The sequence below is a fragment of the Hylobates moloch genome, unplaced genomic scaffold, assembly GCF_009828535.3.
Source record: "Hylobates moloch isolate HMO894 unplaced genomic scaffold, HMol_V3 SCAFFOLD_11, whole genome shotgun sequence".
Lineage (NCBI taxonomy): Eukaryota > Metazoa > Chordata > Mammalia > Primates > Hylobatidae > Hylobates > Hylobates moloch.
The window spans coordinates 21,140,213-21,152,240 of record NW_026652286.1 but is presented as its reverse complement, the minus strand read 5'-3'; the positions used below and the strand labels follow the sequence as shown (position 1 = coordinate 21,152,240).

The 12,028-nt window shown below is 35.9% G+C and overlaps 1 protein-coding gene across 1 annotated transcript in view; it reads left to right on the top strand.

Annotated features, from left to right (window-relative positions):
* ANO3 (anoctamin 3) overlaps positions 1–12,028 on the top strand; it is a 321,270-nt gene that overhangs the window by 281,551 nt on the left and 27,691 nt on the right. Inside the window, exons 18-20 of the mRNA XM_058446923.1 lie at positions 370–406; positions 10,342–10,453; positions 11,151–11,208. Of these exons, the coding sequence (XP_058302906.1) occupies positions 370–406; positions 10,342–10,453; positions 11,151–11,208 (207 nt within the window). The remainder of the gene's footprint in view (positions 1–369; positions 407–10,341; positions 10,454–11,150; positions 11,209–12,028) is intronic.

Below are 12,028 nucleotides of genomic sequence, written 5' to 3'. Positions count from 1 at the left end.
AATTTTGAGCTGAAATCTCAGCTCAGCCATTGATTAGCTGAATGACTTTTAGGGACTTTTTCTCATTTCTTGATTTACAAAATGAAAATGAAGATAGCTAGAAGAAAAGACTCGTTATTATAGATTACAAGTGTATCTACACACACATATATGTGCAAGTGCACACACATTTACATTCACATATATATCAATTTCATTCATGTATGTATATATAAAGCCTTACATACTAAGTTTCAATAAATGTTTCTATTTAATGTAAAATGTAACCACTGTATAACATACATTATAGATGTTTCTCCGAACAGTGTAAATACCAGCCTTTTCCAAAAGAGAAGAATAATGTTCACTATGTATTCTCTTTTATTACAGGCTTATGAAAAAATTGCTTACCTCCTCACCAATTTAGGTAAGTCCATTTTTCTTACTTCACTCCTTAGTCAGAAAATAACATATGGGCATGTCAGTCTGTAGTTACTTTATGTAATGTAGCATTTTAATAAGGGCAATTATTTAAGTATTTACCAATAAAAGGAGAGGGGTAGTATAGGAAGTTGGTCCATATTGAATAACAATAGAGAGACAATGCATCTAGTTACAAAATATTTTTACTAGAAATCAGCACTCCTAGTTCTTCCTACTTAGGAGTGCTTGCTTCTCCAACTTTTCAGTTCTTTGGGTTTTTCCTCAATATTTATTTTTTATCAAAGTGTTATACTACATGTACACTTTTTAAAAGCCAAAACAGTATTAAGAGATTTACAATGAAAACCAGTCCTTTACCACATCACCCATTCCTATTTTCTATACCAAAGTAACTAGTTTTTAACTTTTTTTTTTTTCTTTTGAGATGGAGCCTTGCTCAGTCACCCAGACTGGAGTGCGGTGGTGATGCGATCTCAGCTCACTGCAATCTCCACCTCCCAGGTTCACGCCATTCTCCGGCCTCAGCCTCCCGAGTAGCTGGGACTGCAGGCGCCTGCCACCACGTCCGGCTAATTTTTTGTATTTTTAGTAGAGACAGGTTTCACCATGTTAGCCAGGATGGTCTCAATCTCCTGACCTCGTGATCAGCCCGCCTCGGCCTCCCAAAGTGCTGGGATTACAGGCATGAGCCACCACATCCGGCTACTTTTTAGCATTTTTACCTGTTTATTTTGTTATTTCCCACCATGTTTCCATGTAATATCGTTCCATTGCCATTATTGGATTTTATCTTTTGATAGCTATTGCCTTCCCTTTATAAAAGTATGAATTATTAAGACTTAGCTCTTAATGTTCCCTGCAGTGCCCTGTCCCCCCGCACTCCATCTTAAATTATCGGATAAACACAGTTATTTCTCCTCCTTCCAAGGTGGATATATCAGCATTTTTAGCCAAATTAATCGTTAGTCTTCACATCATTATGTCTCTAAACTATTTTCATACCTACAGCATGGTATATTCTATAATTGTGTATGCTTTTTATACCACTTCTGTATTTTTTAAGCTAATAATGGCCCCTTTTTTGCTTAGTTTTTTACGTACTTCTCTTAATTTATCCCAAAGGTTTTGCCAAGACTCTAAATTTTCTCTCAATATATTCAAACACATCAAGTATTACACAAACTTGATTTTCTTCTTTGAGTTGCCCTCTCAAGCTGTCTCCTCCAAACCAGATGGGTTATTTTCTACGCTTGTAGCCAGCTGCATCTAGACTTACTTTCATAAGCACTTTGGGAATTCCTTTTATAATTTGGATACTACTTACTAAATCCTATGTCTTATTCCTTCTTGGCTCAGTTCCTTATTTTGCTACTTGTAAGTAAGTTTCTTAAAACTTTGTATATCTGAAAATGTCTCTATTCTAGCCTCAAACTTGATATTCATGTTCCTGGGTATGAAACTCTATGTTAGAAATATGCCCCTTTGAATTTTGAAGGAACTTCATTGTCTTCTGAATTCCAGCGTTGTTACTGAGAGCTCTGCTACCATTCTGATTTGCAGTCCTTTGCACAGGACCTGTTTTGATTTTTTTATTTGTTTATACTCTAGGATAATTTTGAATCTTTTTTCATTTTGAGATTTCACAATGATGTACTTTGGTGAAAACCTTTTATCATTTGTTATGCTGGATACTTAGTGCCTCCCATCAATATTGATATCCATTGTGTCCTGTGGAAAGCAGACACTGAGAAGGAGTTTGTAATGCAAGAGATTTCTTAGGGGAAAACCCTGAGGAAAGGAGCAGGACTGGATAAGGAGAGCCTCAGACAACAATGCAGATCTGATGGTTTTAACCAATCCAATGGAGAGCTCTAGAATAAATATTTCAAATAAAGATTTAGAGGATTCCAACATTGTGTATAATTGAGTATAACCGGCCAAGACCTAGTACCCCTGTCATTCTGAGTCACTGGTTGGTTGTTGCCTGGGAAGAGCAAGACCTTGGCATGAAAGCTGAGGCATAGGATGAGGGAGGCAACAGCTGGAGGCTGTCAGCTGACTGTACTCCTTGCAGCTGAACAGCAAGTTCTTACTGAAGGGAAATCCTAGTGGCAAACCTCCACTGCTGCCATAATCTGAAAACTCAGAAACTTCACTTCCAGGAGATTTTTGTATATTCTTTGTTCAATAACTTGCTCCTTTTAGAAATCTTTCTGAAACTCTTTATATTCAGATGTTTCTTATCATATTCAATAGTTAATTTTTTTTTCTTCATTTTCTATGATTTTTGTTGGGATTTCTTCAAGATGACCTCAACTTTATCTTCCAAGTATTCTCCTGAATGTTATATATTGGCTCGTGCTTTACATTTTCTAGAGTTATTTCCTGTTTTCTGAATGTCCTTTTTCTATGTCATCCAGTTCCAGCTTCACAGATGCAGTCTCTTAAGTAGGCAATATAATGTAATTGTTAAGAATATCGGTCCTAGAGTGAGAATGCATGAGTTGAAATCTTTGCACCATAACTTACAACATTATCAGTAGTTGCACAGTAATAATCAATTATTTTATTCTCTTGGTTTCTCAAATTATATATATATATATATATATATAATATATATGTATATATATATAATATATATATGTGTGGGTATATATATATACACAAGTGTGTATATATATGTGTGTGTATATATGTGTGTGTGTGTGTATATATATATATATATATATATACACACACAAGGAGATAGTGTCTGTGCTCTGGAGCTAACATTGGAGAAACAATGTTTTGAAAGGGGAAGACAGCAGGCTTTGGAGTTGGATATAGCAATGAACATTTGGATTGCCCCATCATGACTGTATAACTATCAGCAGCTTTTTCCTCTCCCTGTTCTCTCTTCTTCATCTCCCCTCCTTCTTCTCTTCCTCCTCTTTCTCCTCCCTCTGCTTCTCCTTCTTCTTTACTTTTTGGGTCTTCGTTTCCTCACTGGTAAAATGACAATAATAATCGTTCCTATTTCACCATTGTTGTAGGTTGGCTGCCTGACACATGACAAGTGTTCAGTAAATAGCAATGATCCAGTTAATTGTTCTTTAAACCCTCTGAGCTGCATTTTCTTCAGTTGGGTAACGAAGCACTAGCTCTGTTCCTTACATTCATTTGCTTTTAAAGTACCCTATACCCAGGATTGAAGCAAGTCTAAGGAGAATGACTTGGGAAAATCATAATTAATATTAGGAAACAGAACAGTTATTTGTGCTAAGTATCAAGAAATGTCAAAGTTTTCACTTGATATTTGATTTTTTCCTCTATAACCCAGTGATGATTTATGTCTGTTGATTCATCAGTTAACTAATGGACTATATTAGTTTAAATAATAAAAATATTGACAGTTTGATTAAAATAATAGAATCGTGTGTGTGTGTGTGTGTGTGTGTGTGCGCCTGACATTATATTCTGTTTAATTTTGGGGTGTGCTAATTTGTGCTTCAAAATACAAGTGAAAAATTGAGTTTTACTTCTCAGAAGAGGTCATGTGCTTATTTAAAGAATTTTTTAAAACTTTCTGTTTCTTGATTTATTTTTTCCAAATATTTTCAAAAACCACAAAGCAAAAAATATAAAGCTTAAACTCTATTATATTTGTTTTTTAACATGGGAAAAATTAAAAGCATTTCCTTCAAAGTGATTTTTTTGAACTTTGGTTTCTCAATGTTGAGAATTAGATCAGGATGGCTGCTAATTGTTCTTAATAATGCACTGTCTATGTTAAAGATACATTGGGATTATAAGGAACAATTAAGCCTACTAATGAAAAGAGTTTTGACTTTGTCAAACAGAGGTCAAAACTACCTCACAGTTTTACAACCGTAACACATAGTAACTTCCTACCATACACACTATTAATTCCAAGGAACAGAGAAATTAACAGTAAAAAGCAAGGACTAATTACCTTACTGGGTGACTGCATCTCATAACTAGCTTTTCATCCATAACTAGCTTCATTAGGGAAAAAGTAAGAGATATTTTGGCCAGAAATACATTATCCTAGAAACAGCGCCTATATCCTTAGTGTTGAGGATTTGATTCCTCTTCTCAGTTAAAAGCTAATTCAAAATGACCCACAACGTGCTATATTTGTGAATGGCATGGTGTTGAAAAATAAAAGTTTTCTTCCTGGCAGCATAGACCCTAGGTTAAACCTCAAAGTTGTCATCATTGCAGTAACTTCCATTGTTTCAGTTGTCTCTTGCCACATAGCCATTTATTCCAAACTTAGTAGCTCAGGACAACAACTTATTATTTTTAATGATCCCGCAATTTAAATTAGCCCCTGCTATGTGATTTTTCTGCTCCATGTGCCATCTGCTGGAGCTGGTGTGTAAGAGGGCCTCTTCAGTCACGTCTGTTTCCTCATAAGGAATTATTGGAATAGCTGGTGTCTTCAGCCTTCTTCTCCTCTATGTGCCTCTACCTGACTAGCTTGCTTATAGCAGCATAATAGGATGTCTTACATGTCAACTGGCTTCCAGGAAGACAAGCCCCTATACACAAGTGCTTATCTAGCTTCTGCTTGCATTTTACTTGCATATCCAATCTCCTCTTGGTGAAGGCAAGTCAGAGTCAAGGTTGGAGACAACTACGCTAGGGTATGTATACTTGGAGGAGTAGTTCACTGTGGACACCAGTTTAACTGCTACCAGTGTAAAAATCCTCCACTTCTAGCAAAATGCCATTCTGCTGGGAACATTGTAATCTTCATCAGAATAGGTAAAGCAACTGAACAGCACTCAACATATCTCCAACTGGGTATATAACCTTAGTACCATTTAGAATGATTTCTCCCAGTAAAATCATAGTAATCTTTTCTGATATCAGAGCTCGCCTCTGTGAAACCTTTGTTGACTTCTCAATCCTTCACTCTACAATGTTCCTTTAGCTGTTTGTGATTCCATTCATTACTGTATCTATTACATTATTCTTATCTATCTATCTATCTATCTATCTGTCTATCTATCTATCTATTTACTTTCTTTACAAGACTAAAAAATTCTTACGGCCAAGAATTGAATGTACTTACTTCTGATTCTTTCAATCCTTAGGTACAAAGTTTGGCATGCATTCATCCATAAAAGAAATATGTATGGAGGACCTAATATTTCAGACAATGTGATAGGGAGACGGACCATTAGACTATCAAGATGCATTATTCCTTTAATAAACTGTTGAATTAAACCTGCTATTTTTTTTTTTTCTTTTGAGACAGAGTTTCACTCTTGTTGCCCAGGCTGGAAGGCAATGGTGCAATCTCAACTCACCGCAACCTCCGCCTCTCAGATTCAAGCAATTCTCTTGCCTCAGCCTCCCGAGTAGCTGGGATTACAGGCTTGCACCACCACGCCTGGCTAATTTTATATTTTTAGTAGAGACGGGGGTTTCTCCATGTTGGTGAGGCTGGTCTCGAACTGCCACCCTCAGGTGATCTGCCTGCCTTGGCCTCCCAAAGTGCTGGTACAACAGGCATGAGCCACTGCACCAGGCCTAAATCTGCTATATTTTATTTAGGAATTTCCAATGGGATTTTAAGTAAAAATAGTTTGTAGATTTTACTTACGCTGCCCTTGAAGGGTTTTAGTGTCAGAAATTATGCAAATCTCACAAATAACAAGAAGATATGTTCAGTCTCCATCATCATAGTGTAGATAGTATCAAGTCTGTTCCAGTATGAAATAGCAGCCCAGTAAACACTTGTCAGAAGAGTGGTTGAAAAATTAATAATAATAAGTATATCAAGAATGGCCCACAAATAAATGTGTTGAATATAACATTTAGAGGTATGTGGTTCTCCTTATATAATTAAGAATTGTAAAAAACAGAGTTTAAAACTTTAATTTTATTGACAATGTTTTAAAGTATTATTTGTCTTCACTGGCATTTCTCACAGGACAATTTGGAGCACTTCACATCTTCAGTTTGGCTTCTCATAGAAGGGTCACTTTAGTTGGCCACATAGATTCCTTAATTATTGTCACTTGATATTAATCAGGAAAACATGAACTTTCAGAGAAAGTCTTATTTTGAAAGGATGAAGTCTATTACTAAATCCTGTTTTAGGACATCCAAACTATCCAAACACTTTTCTTGTGTACATGTAGCTTTTATTATCACACAGTTTTATAAAAAACAGTTTATAAGGCATTTAGATAATTACATACTTTCTGGTTTGTTACAGGCCTAACCACTCCTTATCATATTAAACCAAAACTCTCTGCCCCTCATGGTTAAGTTTTTGGGCTTTGAAGGCATTTAGCCTTATGCCACTAGACTTAGTCGAGATATAGTTTTCTTTTCTTTTATTACATTGTTGAGTGAGGAATTTTGTGGTAAATTTATAAATGAAAGTGGGTTATAGTGTCCTTGCATTGGCCTTGTTATGCTCTGCTGTATTAAGTCAATATTACGTTAATCTCACCGAGCAAGTTGAATTACTTTAATTATTTTATATTTTCTGAAACATACAAAAGGCAAATTGGTTATTTAATTAGGGTTTCATAGAATCAACCCATGTGACTATTCAGGCATTATGTCATTCTGAGATAGATATTTACTTTTTATTTTTTTTTTTTAGTTAATGCACTGGTAATTAGTTTTTTGAAGAGTACCTACTTATTTTTGAGCCATTTTTTGAAAAGTCCTATTTGTGTAGGTAATTGTTTATTATATATAAATGTTTTAACTTGTCAACTGAAAATTATTGATAGGATGTTTAGTAATGTTAATCTCTTCAGTACAGTGTTTATACATCTTTTATTTGGGGTGGTGGAGTCTTCTGTCTTTTTTCATAACTAGACTTCATAAATGTTAGTCAATATTGCATGTTCAAGAATCATTCTATCTATTTTATTGAAGATTTTAAAACATTTTATTGTTTATTTTTGTTCTTTCATTTTATTTTATTTCTGTTTATTGTTCTTGTAGCTTCTTTGAAGGAAAAACTAAAATATTTGCTTCAATATAAGGCAATATTTATACATTAAAAATAAATAAAATAGTGAGAATCATGATCAATATAACAAATAGAGAAGAAAAGATGAAAGAAATCATTAAACAAATTTTAAAAAGTGTGTTTGTATTTATCTCCAGACCTACCTATCCATCCATCTATCTTTCAATTATCTATGAGAATAATTGCCATTTGAAAACTGGGACACAGATTGAACTTCAAAAAATAAAATCCAGCTAGATGATAATGAAAAGAAACACAACTAAATTTAAAAAGCTGAAAAATGACTGACGCTTGAGGAGTAAGAGCACATATATCAAGAAAATAGTAACAATAAAATCAAGTCATCAGGTTAATATTAGGGAAACTAGAGGCAAAGAGGAATACTGCATACTAGTAAATGAACTAACATGTCAGTATAATAATCATGATCTCTATGCATCTTTAACAAGCTTTAAAATATAGATAGCAAAAAAATGATAGAAAAGAACTGAAAAATCCATAGTCAAGACATAAGTAAATATATACAGTATTTAGGCCGAGCGTGGTGGTTCACGCCTGTGATCTCAGCACTTTGGGAGGCCGAAGCAGGTGGATCACTTGAGGTCAGGAGTTCAAAACCAGCCTGGCCAATATGGTGAAACCCTGTCTCTACTAAAAATACCTCCCAACCAAAAAAAATTAGCCAAGCATGGTGTCAGGCGCCTGTAATCCCAGCTACTTGGGAGGCTGAAGCAGGAGAATCACTCGAACCCAGGAGGTGGAGGTTGCAGTGAGCCAAGATTGCCATGCTACAATCCAGCCTGGGCGACAGAGTGAGGCTCCATCTCAAGGAAAAAAAAAAAAAAAGATACACAGTGTTTGACTATCATATCTGACAACCTGACAACCTTCTTTAAAAATATGTACAAACCAGACCGGATGTGGTGACTCACTCTTGTAATCCTAGCACTTTGGGAGGCTGAGGTGGACAGATCACCTGCAGTCAGGAGTTCGAGACCAGCCTGGCCAACATGTTGAAACCCCATCTCTACCAAAAAATACAAAAATTAGCCAGGTGTGGTGGCACATGCCTGTAATCCCAGCTACTCAGGAGGCTGAGGCAGAAGAACCACTTGAACCTGGGAGGCAGAGGTTGTAGTGAGCCAAGATTGTGCCATTGTAGTCCAGCCTGGGCAACAGAGTGAGACTCCATCTCAAGAAAAAAAAAAAATATATATATATATATAACATATGTTTCATATATAAACATAAAAATATATGTTATATATATAATATATGTTATATATATAAATATATATGTTATATATATAAAATATATGTCTGTCTCTATATATGTACACACACATACACACACACACACAAACCATATGCCCAACAGGAACACAAATATTATTTTCAGGCACTTGATACATTGACAAAACTTATCCACACAATTTAGCCACAAATGACATCACAACTTTTTGCCTCAAAGCAGAAATCAGGCAGGACACATTTGTGGACAAAGCTGAAATAAAATTAGAAATGAAGAACCAAAACTAATCTACACAATAAAAATTACCTAAAAATCTACATCCTCTTTTCTAAATAAGTTTTGTGTTAATGAATTAAATTTATAAACTAGAGAGAAACAACGGTGAAAGCATGACATGTCAAAACCTGTGGGGACAGGTTCTTACTGACTGTTCTTACTGAGGCACACTTGCCAGTCACCTTCTGGGTGGCCCATGGACCCTTCCTACTTTTGGCAACTACCACCTTTGGACTTGGGGTTCCCCAGGACCTATTCCTTCCTCCTTCCATGGGATTGGGCTAGTGCATATGTTGGCATATGTTTTCCTTAAATGAGATCCTATCTATTTTCCATCTTTTTTGAATTCTTCAATTACGTTGAAATATATGTTAGATGAGACATATCTATTTTCTATCACTCATTTGAGTACTAGATAGGAGCTAAGGCTGCAGTACAGGCAGTCCTTATTTTTTTCTTTTAAGCATTATAAAACCATAAGATGTTAGAGTTGACAGGGTTTTTAGAAATCATCTTGTCTAAATCCCTTATTCTACAGATGACCAAACTGACTGCAAAAAAAAGTGAAGAGACCTGCCTGAGGTTACCTGCCAGTCAGGTGTAAGGCTGAGATAAGAGCTCAGCTCTCCTGACTGATATGGCCCTCTTTTCTCTTTACCATTCCACTTCTGTCTGTACACAAAATATTCATTCTTCAGAGAACTCTGTGGACAGTTTAGGCCCTTATATTGAGTGTAGCCAGTTTGAGTGAATGATTGATCCATTATGTGTGGTTACTGCTATGTGATGATAGCAGAGAGACTCCTGAAAATCTTTATGTATTAATAACATAATTTTGTAGCTGTGGGGAAAGTCTCAAGATTATCTTATGAAGTCCTTTCAGCAAGTGTGAACAGTAGATATTATCATTCACATTTTACAGACACAGATGCTAGAAATCAGCAAAACTAAGTGCCTCATAGAACTAAAAAACTTGGCGAGGCATGGTGGCTCACGCCTGTAATCCTAGCACTTTGGGAGGCTGAGGCCGGCAGATCACCTGAGGTCAGGAGTTCGAGACCACCCTGGCGAACATGGTGAAACCCCTACTTCTACTAAAAATACAAAAAATTAGCCAGGCATGGTGGCGGGCGCTTATAATCCCAGCTACTTGGGAGGCTGAGCCAGAAGAATTGCTTGAACCTGGGAGGCACAGGTTGCAGTGAGCCAAGATTGTGCCACTGTACTCCAGCCTGGGCAACAGAGAGTGAGACTCCATTTCCAAAAAAAAAAAAAAAAATTAAATTAAAGAAACAAACTTGAACTTGGGGTTTCTGCCTCCATGTCCAGAGTCTTGATATTCACCTCACCTCACCTATGTCAATGCAACCTGTGTTCCTTTTAGAATATCCTCGAACAGAATCTGAGTGGGAAAACAGCTTTGCCCTGAAGATGTTCCTCTTCCAGTTTGTCAATTTAAACAGTTCCATCTTCTATATCGCTTTCTTTTTGGGGAGGTAAGTCAACTTTTTGTACATTATCTTCACAGAGTGAAAAACACAGTCAATAGTTTAATTGACAATTACTGTTCTTACTCAAATGATTTCTGACAGCCACCAGCAGTTAAAGTTGGCACAAAAAAATACAACCTATCTGCTGCATTTGAGTTGAATTATGTCTGTTTCATCATCAGTAACAATTTTGTTAAAGAAGCAAATAATTTTTGTGTGACCTTGGGTTATAATTCCTTAATGTGGAAACCTCTTCTACCTATCATCTTAACATTTTTCCACCTTTAATGCAAAATACGAAAAAAGCAGCATATTAAACTAATGATTCTGCTTTGCCATATGCTTAACACTCCATCCAATGCCATGGAAACATACTGAAGACAGAAACATTTTGGATCAAACAATGCAGCACATTACTGTAATAGTCATTAACTAGGTCAACAAAACATTAAGACTTTCTATGTGAGGGTCAGAAATGTCATCCAGTTAGTTTGTCTGTACTTTCTTGACCCATTAGTTCACGCATCACTTTTTCCTTTGTAAGTCAGATACTTTGATGTTTAAAATAGCAGAAGTCAACTGGGGACAGATTGCACCAGTGAACATTTATGTCTACCCACACATGCACTCGTCGTGATGCCTTAGTAGATGCTCTTCAGTGAACCCCACTTAAATGCTAATAAACTAAAATGTCTTTTTACAGATTCGTAGGCCACCCAGGAAAATACAATAAACTTTTTGACCGGTGGAGACTGGAGGAAGTAAGTAACTTTGGGAGTGTGGGTGCAGGAATGGGCATGGATATGGGTCAGTTACGGTGGGAGGAGGGGAGCTAAAGAAAGGAGAAGTTCAGGGAAGTATATGGATATTGAAGACGACACATTGTTCAGAAAGGAAGCAACTACATCCTTTCAAAAAAAGGGGGTGAACTGAAAAGTTAAACCCCAAGATTCTCACCTCAGATCTCTTTATTTTTTTAATCACATCAAAATTTCTTTTATTTATAGACCCCAGGAATTTAGCTCCAGTAATTTTCCTTTTTTTTTGGAAATTATTATTATTCATTAGGTAAATTTTCAAACTTTTAAATATGGTAGGTTTCCCTTTAGTCCAAAAGACATCATACTGGAAACACCAACATGTAATTGTATAAAAGTACCTGCCTAAGACTCGTATTTCTTTATTGATTTACAATATGTATGTTATATGGAAAAACTGCCCAGGAGTAGTATTGCTGGGTTACAGGATAAGCATATTGTATATTTTCACTGAGACTGAGAAATGGGCCTCCAAATGCCACCCCTACCTAGAACTGTATGAGCCTGCTTCTTCAGTATTTAGCCAATGGTAGAATTTTCACTTTTACCAATCTAATAGCCAATGATTTTAGTTTCTATAATTATGAATGAGATGGATAATATTTTTCATATTTTTCTTGAGCATTTTATATTTCTGTTCATAGCCTTGAAGAACAGGGCATAGCAATAAAACATAACAAATATTTTATCTTTGGAGACTGACAGTCTATATTCTAATCCTTCCCACCCAGATGCATGATTTAATATCTATAAATCTCAGTTT